Source organism: Cryptomeria japonica, chromosome 5, assembly GCF_030272615.1.
Source record: "Cryptomeria japonica chromosome 5, Sugi_1.0, whole genome shotgun sequence".
Classification (NCBI taxonomy): domain Eukaryota; kingdom Viridiplantae; phylum Streptophyta; class Pinopsida; order Cupressales; family Cupressaceae; genus Cryptomeria; species Cryptomeria japonica.
Window position 1 is genome coordinate 162,658,966 of NC_081409.1, and position 20,474 is coordinate 162,679,439.

The following is a 20,474-nucleotide window of genomic DNA, read 5'->3' on the forward strand; positions in this document are numbered from 1 at the left end:
GTACTAGATAGCCCTACAACCTCCTCTAAAAAACTAAAATAACCAAATGAGGCTCAAAATAGTACATAACCCACAACTCAGAAGAAACAAAACTGTAGCAAGGAGAAGCAGTGAGGTTGCAACCAATAGTATCAATCACTAATAGAGGAAACAAAGACCTCTTATCACAAAAAGGAAAATACACAATCAAATGTAGAACCATAAGATACATCCCCCCAAGAATAGACATAAACACTGCAGCAACAATCACCAAAAAAGCCATAGTGGTCAGACGAGAAAATATGCCAAGTCCAACCGAGGCTATCTTTGTTATTATTGTTGGGTAGAAGGGTATTTTGTGCTGATATATTTTTAGTGAGGTTTTTGCAGAAGAAGATTTCATAATCTTGTTGCAACAATGATATGGCAAGCACATGAACCTGAATAGGGATGGAGAAGTTTAATGATGACAATTTTTAGTTGTGAAAACTAAAAATGGAGGGTATGTTTGTAGATAGAGATCTATGTGTTGTGGTTTCTTTGATGAAATTCCAAACTACAATGCATGATGTATGTGACACAAGATGATTAGGCCAACTTTTATCAAAATTCAACATTGTCCATTCAACTTTAAAATTCTTTGGAGCTCAAAGCTAGGCATTATTCACTAGATTTTTTATTACACAAGTTATTATTTGATTGTGAAAGCTATAACTTTGTACAATAAGAATATCTAATAGAAACAAGGTTGAAGATGTGGAAGAAGGTTTGAGTATTAATTTAGTGTCAAAGAACTAATTTTTTTTTAAGGTTGTAGCTCAAGGAAAAATATTGTCAATAGAGCAACTAAAAATATGTTGGTTTTAGGGACCACCTCAATGCATTTTGTCTTTTTGTGAGGAAGAGATAAATCACCTTCTTCCAAAGTATGAATATGCAAATAAATTATGTCGAAGTGTGTAGAGATATATTAGCATATTTATGATTCTTCCAATGAGAATACCTACCTTGTTGGAAGCTTTGCTAAGTCGTCAACTAGTGTGTTTCCCTCCCTATACACATGAGTGATTTTGAATTCTACCAAATTACCAATCATCTCTTAAATGGGCTTTAACCATTTTCTATACTTCTATTTAGGGATCAAATTTTAGTTAATTTCATTTATTGTAATGAGGAATCGCCTTCTATGTATAGACATATTGCATTTAGTTCTATACCACATTTTAGGCCTAAAATGGTAGCTAAGAATTCAATGATATTGTTTTTTCGTTTCACCTAAAAATTATGACTTCTCATTGAGGATAATGTCGATATGGTCTCTCACCACACAACTAGAACCACTTGGGCTAGGATTACTTCTAGATGCTCCATCAAAGTTGACTTTTACCTAGCCAACATCAAGTTTATTCCACGTAACTCCACTTCGTAGATTGCAAGGAAGACCAACCTTCTGAGCCCCATTATTGAGGTTAATAGAATTTGAAATTAATTTTATAATCACATCACTTTTATTTATTTAATAAAGGTTTTATAAATAATTTATAATGTAATTAATTAAATAATATTAAAATAAATTAATGATATATTTTTTATAAAAATATTTTTTACTCGAAAATAAATAAATTTCTGAAGCCCCTTAAATGTTCTATCAACACATTCATTAAACCTCTTAAAAATACAAGAACTAATATAACCAATGTATCTGTTTAAAACAAAATGTGATAGATGATGAAAGATATCGTTCTTAAGATATATGTTCCACTTAAATCACAAATAAAATAGAATACTGACATTATCTAGTTCAAACTTTTATCAAAAGAGATAATAGAACATATTAAACATTTTACATATTATTAAAAAAATTATTAGTAAAATACAATAGAAATTTGTTAATTTGAATACTTTGTGTGAAATAATCAAACTGGTAACTTGAAGTAATGAAAGTGATCATAACCAGCATATAAATTCTTTCATTCATCATAATATAAGATTTTTTCATATCAATATAATATCTTTAACAATCAATATTAACTTTATGTATCATTTAATATTTAATATTTGATATATAAATAATAATTGTTGTTTACATTTCCTTTAATTCCACACATCTGAACATAATAAGCTCATAATTGCATTGTGGACATTAACTATCTGTAAATTAAAACCAGATCTAACTTAAAATTTAATTTATTGGGAGATGGAACCCTACGAGACTTATTTGGGCAGGGTAGGGAATGAACTAATAACAATTCCCATTTGAAGTTCACTTATTTTACTCATTTACTATAGTGGGTAGATCATAAAGGAAGAGAAAATTGCTCTTTAGGCGGAAGAAGCATACTTGGCCTTGTAGTCACTCCAAAGCTGATCAACAGATTTGCCGGTGAGGTCATTAAAGAAGCCCAAGTCTCATCCGGAAGCCATTTTAGTATTTATGTTGGCAACAAAACCAGAGCTAACACTGTCACAATATTGCAAGAAATATGCAGTAACATCATAACTCTGGTCCCATCTGTCGCCACTGCCTGGCTTAACCCAGTAAGGAGCAACCAAACCAGCAGTGAGGCGCACATAGTCTGCAATACCATCAATAAGGCCACGTGGGGCTTTGCCTTGGCCGTCCCACTGCAAGGAGTGTGTCATTTCGTGGTACAAAAGTCCTCTAATTTCTGCCTTCACGTCCCCCTGGAAATTGCCCACATAATCTGCGCTGAGGTGAATTATATCTGCACTTGAATACGCAGTGCCATCCATACTTTCCACGACCAAACTAACTTTCTGTGTATTCCTTCTATCGGCCGGCGATTGCTGGTGGAAGGTGTCCCAAATGAATTTAGTGGAGGAGTCCATAATTTCAAGGGCTCCGCTCCGGCCGATCTCCTGATCGAATCTGTTGCCGCCGGTGGTTCCCTGGGCGTTATTAGAGAATTCAAAATCCACCCCTTCAGTAACCTGGCCCATTAATATGGCGCTCAGGGCTATCAAGCCCAGCAGTGCAGCAGAGCGAATGGCCATTCTTCAGCTAAGGTTTTACCCCACAAACAGAAATTATATCGCGCTCCAAACAAACAATTATTAGGCAGCTTATCTTTGTTGTAGAAAATGAATGGAATGGAGGGGGATTATATAGGGCGTCAAACACCACCACCAGCAAGCTCAGTCAATACGCATTTGGTATAGTTGATTAAGGCGCTCAATCGAATATTTTCCATGCAGATAGGAATGAAGCTTCGACTTAATCAACCTAGGCAGGTATTTCAATTCTGTCTGCAAATCAGAGTTTATGCTTGACTGCGTAATGGACTCTGTCAAATCCTTCGAGAGCAATTGACTTTGACTGGAATTGAATAATATTCTATTTATTGGTATTAATTATCTGGAATTGAATAATGACTATTTTATTTTGAAATTTCACGATCCAAATAACTTTGACTGGAATTGAATAATATTCTATTTATTCGTCTTATTTATCTGGAATTGAATAATGACGATTTTATTTTGAAATTTCACGATCCAAATAACTTTTTAGAGTTTCATCATAGGAGTTTATTTAGTTTTTCCAAAAAAATAAAAAAAATAATTGCAAACATTTTAAAAAGACAATACATCATAATTTATGCACACAAAAGGATAATATTTATATGAAATAATTATAATCGTAAAGTTATTATTATTGGTTTAATTAAGCAATAAAAATCATTAAATATTTACTATTTTTATTATATTTTTATTTTAGAAAAGAAAATGAATATATGATTAGATCTATTTTCATAGTGTAAGATATAAAGTGTACATCTAAATTTTTGTTTATATTTCTTTGAGGCTAATTTATGTATATGTTAATATTGTGTGATTATAAAATCTAATATGTAAATTTTAGAAATAAGAGATTTCCGCAGTCCATAGTATAGATCAAATTGTGTGCAGTTTTTTTGAATCAACGTTTTGGATCAAACTCCATGATCCATTATCAATATAGAAAAATTGATTCAATGTTTTGCTATCCTCATGATCAATCATGGAGTGTGATCCAAGACGTTGACTCAAAATACATAATTTAATCCAAAAACAATTTGATATGTACATTTTAGTTCATTGGTTAATCCTTATCTTCAACTACCACTTGTACATACTTAGTTCTTCACTTTTTTACTAAGGGATTATGTCTCATTGAACTAAGTTGTTCATATTATTCTATCTTGTTGAGATAATAATATAGGTAAATACACAATATGCACCTCGAATGTACCATAAGATTTACTAAACAAAATATTTCACATAAGTGTAAATAAACTATTCCTATTAAAAAAAATATATGAGTACACTTTAAAGAAATTATAAAGCATGCTTTGGAGCTACTTAACCAACTTTGGAGCACTCTCTCTATAGCTAGCCTCAAGTTATTATAAATTTACACATAATCATTCACCCAAAAAACCACAATCTAGAATCAAGTTGGCTTCATATAATCACTACTAACTAAAACAAATATAACAACTACCCACTCGCATTCACCTATCCCCAACTATTGATATGCATTATCCTCATGATATATCTAGCCCATAATGCAACACTTATCCTTAAATATATATATATACTATCCTAGTAAGACTTACCACCTTTCATGGTAATAAACATGTATTAATACCTGAAAATCTTGAAGACCCTTGGTATTGCATTTCAATGAAACCTACCCACCAAGGATACATATGTCTTCTATAAATACATTGCATGCACAATGTTTGATCTTCAATTATCAATCAAACAAATGCTATGGCTCATATCAAAATTTTAGTATTAAAGCGTACATAAAGTAATAATAAAAAATAAGATCGTAGATTACTATAATAAAATACAAGATAATTAAAAATTATAAGATATAAAATCAATCCCAAAAATGGAAGTTTATTCTATACTATGAAAAGTTGATTATTGAACAAAAATATGCAACCAAGCTTGCCTTCTTTTTTATAAACCTCTTTCTATAGGTAAATTATCTCTACCCTTGATTTATACGAATGAACCCAAGAGTAAAATAATTAACCTCGACCAATAATCCCCTTTTTTTATCGTCTATCACCTTGAAGCATCAATCATTCTTTGTGCACTCAGTAATGCACAAAATATATGTCAGGAAGATTCTGAAGCAAAACAAATACACAAAATGGTTGCCAAAAGAAATGTGGTCTCTAGAATGCTACGATTGCCAGAAATGCACAAAATATATTTTTTGAAAAAATTCAATCAAGTGCATAGGTGTAAGGCTAGACTTTGCAGCCTTTGCTAGCATCCTCCTAGCCTATGCCAAAATGGGAACTTTGGAAAGGGGTATTCACATATATTGTAGGGTAATTGATAGAGGGTATCTGTCAAATGTTGTAGCTGCAACTGCCCTGGTAGACGTATATGCAAAATGGTGTACGTATGGACAAGGCATGTCAACTGATTGACAAATGCCATGATCGCAAGTTGTACAAAACCTAGAAGCATAGACAAGGCACTTCAACAGTTGGACAAAATGCCTCAATGAAGTGCGGTCCCATCGAATGCCTTGATTGCAGGATACTAACAAAATGAATTTTCTACAAAGGCTTTAGAAACTTGCAACCAAATGCAATTGGCAGGTATAGGCATCCATCAAAGCATGAGGACAAGAATTTTCTTATGAGTAGTTGCAGCTGCTCAGTAGCTACATATTCATAAATAATTTTTATACGATAGGTATGTAGCTACAATTTAGCTACAATTTCTCATACAAATTAGTGAACAATATTTGAGTTTGATGGAATTGAGGAAAGATTTAGATAAGGTATATATTTAGGATGAAATTAGTAAAATCATTATTTTGTGTGTATTATATGTGTGATTTGTGATGTTATTAAATTGTGACGATTTGTGTCTAAAATAGAATTATTAGTTCAAAGATGGTGTTTATTCATACTCATATAAGTATTACCACTATTGCTTGTACTTGTTGGCAAGAGATACTGCATGTATGTTCAGATGTTGTCATCGATGGCAATTCATTCTAGCTAGAAGATTGTTTGACTATTGGTAAGGTCTGGTGGGAAGAACAGAGTATCCAACAGAGTGTACAATTTGATGGTTTCCAGATGATTTGTGTTGAATATTTTGTGTTGTGGATCTTGGAGAATCATTATGGATGTGTAATATGCCTTATTCCAGATTTGTGGCCTTCGATGATGAGTTTTGTGTTGGTTGGAAGATCTAGTAGACATGTTTTTTATGAGAACAATGGTTTTTGATAAAGATAAACAAACTTTATAGGGACCTGAAACCCAAAGTTTTATAGACCAAGGCCAATAGCCAAAGAGACATTAAACAAAAGTGAAATAGGGGATAAACCCCACACAGACCCAACACAAACAAACAAGACGAAAAGACCGAAAAAAATAGAAAAAAAAGCACTCAACTGAGAGAGTGCACCAGTTTAGTGTTCTTCTAAATAATCTTCTTGTTGATTTTCTCTAGATCCTCCATAATGAATCTGGAGGTACCCTGGTTCTGGCTCCGACTCTTGGTCCTAGTATAGGGACCTGAACTAGTCTTCCCACCAACAGCACTTTGGACACCCTTCGAAGCATTCTTTTTCTATCTTTCTCCCAAGGGAGGTTCACTGGCTATGGGTCTGGTTTTATAGTCGGCCATCATGGCATTGATTTTCTCCAAACCTTCAGCACTATTACTCATTGCCTCGCTGTTGATTTCCACCAGATTATTCAAGTTGTCTTTGATGTCACTCACATACTCCTCCTTCTTATCAATTTTGTGCTCATGGAAGATCTTGAGAGTTTCAACATCTTGGGATATCTTCTGAATCAGACTCATGATTTTCTCAATTTTACTAGGCCCAGCTGAGTCCGTGAAGGTTTCAATAATTCCTTGAATTCCATCTTTCAAAGTTCCAATTTCCTTATCCACCCACTTCCAACATTTTTCCTGGCCTCTAGTGACCTCCAAAATCTGGTCTTCCATCTTCTTCTCCCCCTTTTTCTCCCCTTCTTTCTCCTTATTCATAGTCCCTTGTTTCTTGTTATCCACATTGACAGGAATGTCAACCTAATCTCGTGGTCCTTATCTTTGGACCCACTTGACTTGGTCAATTTTGTTTTCTTTCTGATGGGGGTCTCCAAGTCTTGCATTTTCCTGCTATTGGATTTAAATTTGCTTTTTGACCACCTTCAAGGGTTGGTTTTTCTACTATTGTTAGTTCTCAGTGTCACCATAGGATCCCCTTGTTTCGTTGGTCTATACTTAGGGTCCTCTGAGTCCTTGATATCACACTAATCCGGGATAGTGCCACTTTCATCCTCTTCCATCTTCATGTCAGAAATAAATTGCACCTCAGTGTTAGAAGAAGAAATGTGGGTTTTATCCATGGGGGAGGGTTTCACTTCATGGGATTTGAAAAACTCCATGATTAACATGATAAGACCCTCATAAAGCACTGGATTATCCTAGTTCGTAGCATGTTTTTCCAAACTATTTTCCAAGGATGAAACCAAATAGAAGGCGATGGAAATAATTTTACCATGCCTAAAGTGATTTAAGATTATAAAATGATATGAGAAAATACTAGTATATCTACCATCAGGAGCGATATACCTCATGATGAATTTGTCATGTCAGCCAAGAGGGAATTCAGATCTTTCCTGTTGTAGCCACTGTCTGCAATTTTTGTCACCCTTTGTCGTTCCTTTTCCTTTTCAAAAAAAGTAGCAATGACCTCCTCACCCGACTTCCTCTCTCTATAAAATTTCCTGCCCTCCATTTCAAGATTAGTAACAATGTCAACCAGGGTTTCGTCAACCTAGAATTCTGCCCCATACACACCCTACACACTCGTATTCCATCCTTTTACAAAGCTTCAGTAACCAAGGGAGAGTTACCATTAAATCTCTCCAGATAGGGAACCATCCCACCATCTGAGATTTCCTCCTAGACCTCCTTAATTTTGTGTCACTTAACATAGGTCATGGGTTCATGCCTATTCTTGTCCTCTCCCATTCTGTTACTCAGGCACTCTAGGAAACTACACTCCGGATGCAAACCAGGAAAAAAAAACCAAAAACAGGGCGAGAAGAAAGTTCTGGAGCTTCTCAAAGTGGTAATAATTTGAAATACCATCCCAATGGCTTTCATCCCATCATAATCTTTCAGCATTAAAGTCATTTGTAAGGCCAAAGATACCGATATCATTTCTTGCCAGGTCGCATAGAGTTTTTGGGAAGGTTTCCCTTCCCCTCCACCATTTAATCTCCACATTATCAACAGCCAAGTTGGTAATATGATCCGCCGATTTATTTCCTTCCTAGAAAATGTGCAAAATATTGAACTCCTCTACACCAACAATCAATTCAAGGCAATCCTTAATTAGGTTCAAAATAGTCCAGCTGGGCTCAGTCCTACCCCTGATGTAGTTTATAATATTAAGCGAGTCACTTTCCAACTAGACCCATCTAAAGCCTTCCTTTCTCACCATGTGTAGTCCTATGTAGGTGGTGCTAGCCTTCGCATAATGGTTAGTCTGAAAATTTATTATGCAAACAATGGTTATCAGCAATACTATATGAAAATTCATCATGTGGATCTTGCAGATCGATTTTAGCGATTGTTTGTGTATTCGACGTTAATGATCCAACATGTGGGAAGCATGTGGACATTTGTTTTTGGTCCGCATGATTGGTTTTAATAAGATTGAGCCACATTGTGAACACCTTTCATCTTTTATGTCATGTTCTTGAAGCTGACATGATAAAGTCCTAAATTGACGATGCATATATATACTTGACGAGTTTATTTGATCATTTTCAATATTGATAAGTGTGTGTGAAGTGTGTATAATTGATTGTGCACAGTTTTATGTGCGCAAGGCAAAGATTTATGCTCCGAAATACAACAAAATATCAGAACTAAGTAGTGTTGCAAAGTTGAGTAAGATATGTGTTTTGTGTTTAACTAGAACTATTTTTTGCATTTGTAGATGTTTTTTTCTAGTTCATACATTCAAATTACCTTATGTAATCATTTTGTAAGGAATTGAGCCTTCTGGGTTGTAGCCTTTACTTGTAATTGAGTGGTAAGCTCTAGGTAGTGTGCCTGGATGCATGTGCATTCCCATCATGTAATATTTTTATACTTCTAGAAAGCTATATTAATATTGTGGGTTTGAATCTCACCGTGGTTTTTCCCTTAACAGGGTTTCCATGTAAAAATCTTGGTGTTATGGTGTTAGTGTTGTATGCTTTATTTGTGTGCATTTTTATTTTTTTCAATTGCTTTAAGTGGATAAAGAATTGGATTAAGAATGCTAAAAATTGTGGAACATTGATTCACCCCCCCCCTCACCCCCCTCTCAATATTCCTTGGTTCCAATAGTACTATTCTCCCTTATCATTCTATGACAACTCTACATTTAGAGTGTGTTTTTCTCTTCTACTATAATTCCATTCCCTCTTATCTTTCACTCTCTCTAGACATCCTCTATTCTACCCATGCTTTCCATACCACCAATACAAGTACTTATAAACCTTCAATACACTAGAGAATTAGTCTAATCAACTTAAGAAAAAAGTGGATTATGTGTCTATGGCTCTTACTCTATAATATATAATCCTCCACGTTGCACATATTTTGCATTTGAGATTGTCACACACCCATTTCCCAAAGAATATTGTAGCTATATTTGAATTATACTATGGAAAAGGAGGTCACAATGTTCACCTAGGAGCTTTCAATGATACATGTATAGATATTGCATCTAAAGATAAATCCTTACCTAAACTATTTCTATGAACTCTAAGGACTATGCCCTTGAATACTTCTAATCCATAGCTCCTATATTTCTATCCATTATTTTGAAGAGATAGTTATCACTTTCTAACAACATGTATGTGTCAGTATTTTCTTAGAAACTACTAACTAATTTAACTAAGTGTTCCTATATATATATACAAGGAAGATTTCATTTTAATGCTCCAAAGAAGAATTTAAAAATGCAAATTTCAACAATCCCAATGTCATGCTATGCCCCTAACCCTATAGTATGTATTATGTTATGAGTAGTCATCTTGTGCCTACCTTAACGCTTAAATAAATATATAATTATTAGTATGATCATATATAGTTATCTTTAAGTATCTAGGTTTTCCTAGGTGGTCTCTAAGGCATAAGTATAATATATATAGGAGGTAAAGGTCATTTATTATAATTATACTGATGTAAAGTGGAAAATTGGACCCTAGTGACTCCCCACCTAGGAGAGAGAAAGGAAGTCACTAGGATGATTTTCACTTGGAGGAACTTTACATTCAAAAGAGGGGTTGAATCCATTAGATCCAAATCCAAGAGAAGCAAGGATGTGAATTCCAAGTGGATTGCAAGGGTTGAAGTGTATTTTTCCCTCTTTTGTAAATAGGAAAGTTGACTTGTTGACTATGTGGAACAAAGAGAGAAATTGAGTGAAATGAGGAGCTACTGGTTTGGGATTGCGCTATAACTTCGAATCTGAGCTAATTAGGCTGATATAGATCTGCCCTACAAATTTGGAGAAATTTTTTTGAGACCATGGCAACAATGTACATGGTCCTCCACAAAATCCGTGAAATGAAAAGGGTTCTTCCATCTCTACAAATGAAGCCCAAACCTACAATTACAATTATGCACCTGCAACCTACACACAAAAAAGAGGGGAAGAAGGGTTGTGGATAGGGGTTTGCCTTAGTAGAACCCTGATTGCGGAATCAACCTTGAAAGAAATTAAATGCAAATGCTTGAATGTAAATAATGGAAATGTATACCTTGTAGATATACAATTTATTGATGATGATCGCTTTTCTTCTTGAATGTAATCACAAGTATTGCATGAAATGGCATGTACCATGATAAAACCCTTACACACACACATGCTTTCAAATGAATGTTGTAATATTGCTCCAATGGATGAATGAAGAAGACTTGAAAGCTTGAATGCTTGATAATGAAGACCCTTCGCTTGAATTTTTCTTATTATCCTTATCTTTCTCATGTATCCCCCTCATGTCGCTTATCTACAAATGAGAAGATAAACTCCCTTTTTAGATATGCCTTAGAAGATTAATTCATCTCATCAAAGACCGACATCAAAGAGATTTCAGATCCTGAAGTGTAGATAGGGTCGGGAAGACCTATCTTGGAGAAACCCTAAGAGGGTGGGACAGGGACACCATGCCCCTATCCTGCCCTATCTTGGGGCCCATACAGGGTCTTGAGGCTATCTCGGGGCTCAAATAGGAAGGGGTCAGTGGGGTGAACATGCAGAAAGAGGTCTTGGTTAGAAAGGAGGATGTCATCGCCATAGTGAGGAATTTGAATGTGGTTAAAATTGTAGGAGGCACAATTTTATGACACTACATTTAGCCCCCACTTTAACAGCAGTATGGCTTACACCACTACTACTAGTAAAGTAGAAGAAATAGAGATGAAGATGAGAGATGTGAAGCAATACCACAAGGAGTATAAGATGTCACTAATCTCGAGGAACCAAGACTCCAATCTTAGGATCTTAACTCACTCATACATAAGCAAGAGCACACACAAAAAAAAGAACAAGACAAACAAAAACAAGACCCAACACAAAAGACACACAACGAAGACAAGACATAAGACCACAAACCAAATAGTCAAAGAGACCTCAATATCCAAATGTCTCAACAACTAATAAGGACACAAAGACCAATGCCATCACATAAACACAAACAATCACATAAAAGAGCAAAGCTAACATCATCCATGAACTATCAATAGTAAAACTATGAGTTCATTGAAAGGAAGAAGAGAGAGGAGATGAATACACACTTTGGTGATCCATGAGAAGAAAGGCAAACAAGAGAGAAACCATGGACTCTCGCCCCTAAAACTAGGTGATCGATGGAGAGAAGGACATGAAAATCTAGTCCCCAGACCCTATGTGGGTGATCCATGTAAGGGAGGAGAGTGGGAACACCGTTAGTTCCACCCAACCTCAAGTGCATGTGTGCAAGTGAGGTTCCAAGTGCCTCATAGGAGTCTATGCCCGAGTACTCTACAACCTGTATAGAATGTATAGTACATGTGTCAATAAAGGCATGATATCTCACTCTAAGAGTTTGTGCTCTAGTTCCGAGAATAATCACCCTGCATAGGAGAAAAAGTGGTGTCATCTTGCTTTAAGAGTCTATGCTCTGGTATCGAGAATGACCCACTGTATAAGAAAAGAAGAAGTGAAGACATCTTGCTTTAAGATTCTATGCTCTAGTTCCGAGAATGTCCCACTGTACAAGAAAAGTAATGACACCTTTCTCTAAGAGGCTGCCCTCTGGTTCCAAGAATGTTCCACTTTACAAGAGAAAAGTGATGACATCTTTCTCTAAGAGACTGCCCTCTGGGTCCAAGAATGTCCCATTGTACAATGCATGAGAGAAGTATAGTACAAAGGAGCAGTGTGGGTGCCCCCCTTAAGATGTCAACATAGGTTGATGTTGATATCTTAAGGAAACTAGAACAAGGATACCTACCTTCGATACCAAGAAGATATCCATTATGCAACAATGTCATATATCTATTCAAGAGAGGGAATACTCTTCAAGCAAGGATAAGATAGTTGAAAAGAGATATCTTTCCATAAGTGTGAAGGAGATCATTGCAGGAGAAGAGATATTTGTTCAAAAGACATCTACCCCCAAGAGGAGTTGTCTTAGACAAATTTAACATCTTCTAGAACAAGAATAGGAAAGAAAAAGAATGCAATCCTTTCACCTAAAAACTCTTGCCATAAGTGTGAAGGAGATCTTTAGAGGAGAAGAGCTCTTTGTTCAAAAGACATCTACCCCTAGAAGGAGTTGTCTTAGACAAATATAACATCTTCTAGAACAAGAAAATGAAAGAACAAGAATGCAATACTTCCTCCTATTTCTAGGTGAAAGGGATTGTTGATGAGGGAAGACTCACTTTTATCCCCCACAGGGATGGGTGAATTTATCATAGATGTACGTTACCAAGTGTAAGAGGTCATAGTCAAGGACTAACACCTCTTGTATAAGAGAGAATCCTTGAGCCAACAACCAACAACTATGCACAAGGAATGACATCAAGTAATATAACTCACACCATCCACTTGATAGGGTAAAGTGGATCCCTAGAGAAAGACAGAGAGGGATCATTTCCCCCAAAGCTAAGGGACAGTGAGAAGAGCCTACACAATCTACTAGAGCGAGATTAAATATAAACAAATGTGCAATTGACTTACATGAACACATGCAAGAAAAGACATTAGTAAATGTAAAATACATGTCTCAAGAAGTGGTAATCTTCGAAAGGAATAGAGAAAAAGCATCACATATTCCCCAAGGTGGATTAATCATAAAAGCATACCATTATAAGAAATGATAATCACATATGAAATATGCAGCCTCTAAAGGAAATAATTATAAATGGGAAAGAAAGAAAGGGAAAGGAGTGAAAATCCTTGTCCCCCAAGTGAGGAGAACAAGGAGAAATATTACGCATTTTCTAATGGTGATTATTTTCAAGTGATATGACTTCCTAGTGGAACAAATCCTTTCAAGGAAGGGATACATACTTCTCACGAGATCATTCCATGCTAAGGGGCATATCCTGCTTGCTAATAATTGAGACCATAAAAGAGGTAAGTTTCCAAGAGAATGAAGTAAAGAGAAGAAGGGCACTACCCATTAAAGAAGCTCCTCTATAACAAAGAAACCCAAGAACAATTATATGCTCACATAGGAATGATTCTTATTCTAGAAAAGAGATCTAATAATGTATAATGCACCAAGATAGAGATGAATATAAAGAGAAATGAATTTCATGTTGCTGCCCCAAAGTATGTAAATTTGAAACAAAACCACCACAAATGATAAAGAGCCCCCAACTAAGTTGACTATTTATGTGATAAGGGTGAGGAGCAACATGAAGAGAAAAGAAGTGCTAAGGCACTATTTTGATGTCAAGGAAGACAACTAGATCTATTGTGAGACAAATTTGTACAAGATCATATTGCAATTGAACAAATTTATTAAATGGATAACATTTTCCAAGAGAATGTGAATATGAATCATGAAAAATGCAATATTCAATACCTTTCACTTGCTTAAGATTTTTTTAAATTTTTTTTGAGGAGGAAAGGAAATGTTCTTGTCATATTTCAATCTCCAATACATTCTTGCAGCTAATCTATCAGGATGGTAAATATCACCTTGACATAAAGGAGAGGGTTTGCTAAGAGAGGAAGGTTGATTGCCCATAATTCTAACTTTGTCACTATCTATGCCATCTTGAATAGATTTTTGAAAGTTGGGGCAATTGTCAATATTAGGGTCATGGGTTTAATGAAGTGAACAAAAAGGATGTTTTGAAGAAGAAGCATTCTTATGGGCTCTCTTGTTTGTTGTCTTTGAAGGAAATATTTAAAGTTTTGAAGCCTAAGGAATTCATCCATAGAAAGAGGGGTACTACTTCCTAGGCCTCTTATACTAGTTTGTGTAGGAGGATTTATAGGGACATGAATTCAATGCTCAAATTTCCCAATTCCTTGTCCTTTAAAACCTTGTTTTATAATTATATGAAAGCCACGACTATAAGAATGTTGCAATTTACTTGATGGAGGAACAAGATCATGAATTTCTTTTAAATTTGATGTGTAAGGAGGAAGAAAAGGATTTGTAGATGAAGAAGGAGTATCATGTGAAATGACAATCTCCTCTCCTTTATCAATCTTATCCTTTTTGGAAGATTGGAAAGAAACATCTTCATCACCTAAAAGATCATTTTTAGTTATTTATATGTGAGGGGAAAGTTCATGAATAAAATGCATGACATCATCCTCCCTACATATACTTTGATGTTGAAGATAGGTCTTAGGAGAATAAGGAGGATCTAAAGATGTAAGAATGTTGATGTTTTAATTTTTCCCCCCTTTCTCAAGGGTATGTGTATGAGAAGAAAATGTATCCATATTATTTTCCAATGCTTTCTTTTTTTTAGAGAGATCATTGGTTAAATCATTAGGTCTCATCTAATCCACACCAGAGGTACAAAGGTTAGGATCTCTAGGTTTAGGGCCTGCAAAATCTTTAATGTGATAAACATAGGAAATGCATTTTGTTACCAACATCATCATAATGAAAAATAAATGATACATGATATCTTTTAGATCTAAATGAAAAGAAAATAATTTGGAAATCCTAACAACACAATATGGCCAAGTGCTATGAATAAAGAGAAGCAACAAAAAATAAAAGAAACTCTTATCTGACACATCATTGTAGTAAAAACATACAAAAAGCAATGTACTCATATGTTAAAGAGAAAGTAAATCCAATTTATTAATTGCCATTGAAAGTCTCTTAATTAAAATCTGAATTTGCTGGAAAAGAAGATCTAAAATTAGGACCTTTTATGAAAATTAAAGTAAGATTTGAATGTGATGAATTTAAAATTTGTGTTTGACCTTAGAGAGTGTTAAAATCGATAAAATATGCCGATTTTCTAGATTTGAGAAGAAATATACAGTCAATTTCGGGAAAAAGTCGAGGACTGCGGTGAAAGTGCACACGGCCCGATGAACATTTTTCAAAATTTTTAGTGATGACAAAAATTATGATTTTAATGCAGAATCCAAAAAAACAACCGATTTAGAGATGTCTAGATCAATCAAACGTGCAGTCAAAGGTCGAAAATAGAAGAATATTAAAAGTTAGGGTTTTATGATTTAACCACTGAATTTTCTAGAATAAAGAAAAATATTTGAATTGCAATTTTGAAAGAGAAATCAGATCTGAAACAAGTAATTAAAATTTTACACTTCACAAGCTTAATTTTCTCAGAATGAAAAATTAAGGTTTTTATGCAGTTAACCTCTAAAATTTGTAAATAGATCAAACTTGGAAACGAAAATTTAAAATTCAAATTGCAATTAATCAAATCTAATAATGCAAAATCAGAATTAATGTGTAAGATGTTGGGTTCACCAAAATGTAAAGTGAAAAATTGGACCTTAGTGACTCCCCACCTAGGAGAGAGAAAGGAAGTCACTAGGATGATTTTCAATTGGAGGAATTTTACATTCAAAATAGGGGTTGAATCCACTAGATCCAAATCCAAGAGAAGCAAGGATGTGAATTCTGAGTGGATTGCAAGGGTTGAAGTGTGTTTTGCCCTCTTTTGTAAATAGGAAAGTTGACTTGTTGACTATGTGGAACAAAGAGAGAAATTGAGTGAAATGAGGAGCTACCGGTTTGGGATCGTGTTGTAACTTTGGATCTGAGCTAATTAGAATGATATAGACTTTCCCTTCAAATTTAGAGAAAATTTGTTGGTACGGTGGTGACAATGTACTTGGTCCTCCACAAAATCCACAAAATGAAAAATGTTCTTCTGTCTCTACAAATGAAGCCCAAACCTACAATTATAGCCACGCACCTGCAACATACACATAGAAAAGAGGGTAACAAGGGTTGTGGATAGGGGTTTTCCATGGTCAAATCTCGGTTGAGGAATTAACCTTGAAAGAAAGTAATTACAAATGCTTGAATGTAAACAATGGGAATGCATACCTTGTAGATTTGCTATTTGTTGATGATGATCGCTTTGCTTCTTGAATATAATCACAAGTGTTGCATGAAATGGCATGTAACATGACAAAACCCTAACACACACACACATGCTTGCAAATTAATATTGTAATATTGCTCCAATGGATGAATGAAGAAGACTTGAATGCTTGAATGCTTGATAATGAAGACCCTTCACTTCGATTTTTTTTATTATCCTTATCTTGCTCATGTATCCTCCTTATGTCTCTTATTTGCAAATGAGAGGACCATCTCCCTTTTTATACATTCCTCAGAAGATTAAATCATCTCACCAAAGGCCAACATCGGGGAGATTTGGGATCCCGAAGTGCAGTTAGGATTGAGGGGGCCTATCTTGGGGCCACCCTAAGAGGGTGGGACACACCCCTGTCCTAGGGGGGACATGTGCACCACACCCTTGTTCTATCCTATCTTGGGGCCCGGACAGGGTCCTAAGGCTATCTCAGGGCTCAAATAGGAAGGGGTTAATGGGGTGAATGTGTAGAAAGAAGTCTTGGTCAAAAAGGAGGATGTCATCGTGAAAGGGAGGACTTCGAATGTGGTTAAAATTGTAGGAGGCGCAATTTTATGACACTATAGTTGATTATTGAGATGTTAATGGATACTAATAGAGGTATCCCCCTTGAAGTGATTTAGGAGGCTGCCCCCCTCAAAGTAGCATAATAGTATCAAGTATTTGCAACATATTTCCTATTATATCCATCTTGTGCAAGTTATTTCATTACAAGTGTTATCATAGAATGATCTTGACACCATGAAGATAACCTATCAAATTTCATGGAATAAATTTAAGAACTAAGCACTCATTATAAATATAGTCTAACTATTTTACATTGAAATAATTTTATGACATAACAAGTCACATTTACTACCATTTATTATAAAACTAGGCGCTATAAATTTTATTAGTTGAGGACAACTAGATACCATCCTATTAAAGAAAAAATGAAAATCACTAGAAAATGTAGTACCTTGCAATAAAAGATATGATAAAATTGTATTTATATTAAAATCTAGATTCTAAAAATTGAGTTCAATTAAAATGGACAAAGACATTAGAATAATTGAAATAATTATGAAGCAATATTAATTTTTTTCTTATTTAGAATGTGATGTTGACATTTTGTTTGAAATATTGAAAGGGTGTCATCTTAAATAAGGTTAAAATAAAATTAATGATCTATTTTAGATGTGGTAGACATGATTTTTACTTTCAAAAGCCTAGAACTAAACCACACATACAATTTGATATTTGGACAATTTTATCCAACATAATAAATTTCAGTACTAATTTTATTGTTCATGATCTATAAAACTTATTTGTCTATGTTTGGACTTGCATATGACAAATGTCTTGTGCTAGAAAAATATCTTTAGAGTGTCACTTAGATAAAGGGAATACTACTCACGCCCCTGATAGTAGTAAAGAATCATGATTATTGTAAGAACACTAAATACAAGTGAAATAAACAATATTAGTGTTAACAAAATTCAAATTGATTTATGAAAAAGACAAGTATGTGATTAAATGTAGATTACTTGATGATTAACATGAATTACGATACACAAATCAAAACCTTTAGTCTAGAAGTTGGAAGTAACACTAGCATACCTAAAAACTAGATTAAAAAATGGATGATCTAATATTATAAAATTTAGGACTTTCGTTAAAGGGTCTTTTATCCATTAGGGAAGTTGAAAGGTTCTTAATGAGCCCACTAAGGATCAAGTCTTGTTGAGTGCAAGACTCAACATCATAAAAGATAAGATCAAGATTGTGTTCCAAATAAATTTGACAAAATAAATACCCCTCAAACTCAGCTTGTAGGCCCGTACCAAGAAAATGAATGGAGTGGAGGGGGATTATATAGGGCATCAAACACCAGCACCAGCAAGCTCAGTCAATACGGGTTTATCATTGTTTAAGGCGCTCAATTGAATATTTTCCATGTAGGTATGTATTTCAATTATGTCTGAAAATCAAAGTTTTTGCTTGACCGCGTAATGCACTCTGTCAAATCCTTCGAGAGCGATTGACTTTGACTTGGAGTACATGAAAACATACTTTTTATTCGTCTTATTTATCTGGAGTTGACTAATGACGATTTTATTTTGAAATCTCACTATCAAAATAACTTTTTAGAGTTTCATCATTGGAGTTTAGTTAGTGTTTCAAAAAAATATATTAATTGCAAACATTTTAAAATGAGAATATATCATAATTTATGCACAAAAAAGGATAATGTCTATATGAAATAATTATAATTGTAAAGATATTATTATTAATTAAGTAATAAAAATCATTAAATCTTTACTATTTTTATTTTAGAAAAGAAAATGAATATATAATTAAATATATTTTCATAGTGTAAGATATAAAGTGTACATCTAAAATTTTGTTTAAATGTTTTCTAGTCTAATTTATGTAGATGTTAATATTGTGTGACTATAAGATCTAATATGTACATTTTAGTTCATTGGTTAATCCTAATCCTCAACTGCGACTTGTACATTTTTAATTCTTCATTTTTTTTCTAAGTGACTATGTCTCATTTCACAAGTCATCCACATTATTATGTCTTGCAGAGATAACAATATAGGGTAAATACAAAATATATACTTCAAATATACCATAAGATTTACTAAACAAAATACTTCAGACAAGTGTAAACAAGAAATGCCTATAAAGAAAATTTATGAGTATGCTTAAAAGAAATTATAAATCATGCTTTGGAACACTCTCTCTATAGCTAGCCTCAAGTTGTTATCAATACAAATAACCAAACACCCAAAAACCTACAAAATAGAATTAGTTTAGCACTACATAGTCACTACTAGCTATAACAACTATAGAAACTACTCACTCACATCTACCTAACCCCAACTATTGATATACATTATACTCATGACATATCTAGCTCACAATGCAACAATTATCCCTATATATATATATATATATATATATATATCCTAGTAAGACTTACCACCTCTCATGGTAACAAACATGTATTAATAGGTGAAAATCTTGAAGACCCTTCATATTGCATTCGTCTAGTTTTAAAAAAAGGAAACAAAAAGTCCATTAAATATCAATCACAAAACTCAAGTGTCCGGTATTTTATCGTAGCATCCTCGAGGTAATGAGTTCCTATATAATTGCTTCTGGTTTGGGAAAAAAATTCTATGTCAAATTATTTTTCTAAAAACATACTCTTGTTTTTGTACTTAAACAGTTCTCATATTACCAATAAGATTCTCACCTCCTATATCTATGATAAATTTAAATTTGTTTATAAATTAAACCAAGATTTCAAGATTGCCATAAGATTATATGAGATTGCCTACACCTAACATAACCGTGTGAATGGTCATTGACAAGGCTTGAATATATAAGATTAAGTAACAATCATTGTTACTTTTACATCTCTACATTTAAGTTACACACAAATGAACCTTCAAAAGAAAAAATTCTACAAACTATCAATAGTGTGTGTGAGATTTGAGCCATTCCGTCAAAAGTCCTTCATAGTGGATGTGGACTAATTATATGAACGACTTTGGTCAAGGAGGCGTGATTTAAAAGCAAGGATATAGATAGCTATAAATAAGAGTGGTCAACAGTCAAAGTCAGCCCGTGGGCCCGTACCAAGAAAAGCATTACATATACTTCAACTCAAAGTCCATTGTTCTCGAAGAAATTGTCGGGGAGAATTATGGGTTACTGAATCGGATGGTGTTCATTAAAGGAGCTCAAACAATGGATGCGTGTGAGGCGTAGATTCATTGCCCAGTGCACTGAATGATACTAAACCCACTTTGAATGGGCTCTCTACTGTCGGTGTT

The 20,474-nt window shown here is 34.3% G+C and overlaps 1 protein-coding gene across 1 annotated transcript; it reads right to left on the reverse strand.

Moving 5' to 3' along the window:
- Positions 1-2,068: 2,068 nt before the first annotated feature.
- Positions 2,069-3,054, reverse strand: LOC131876321 (uncharacterized). Its single transcript, XM_059221302.1, has one exon. It carries the CDS (start codon positions 2,992-2,994, stop codon positions 2,389-2,391), a length of 606 nt encoding a protein of 201 aa, XP_059077285.1. The 5' UTR covers positions 2,995-3,054; the 3' UTR covers positions 2,069-2,388.
- Positions 3,055-20,474: the final 17,420 nt, after the last annotated feature.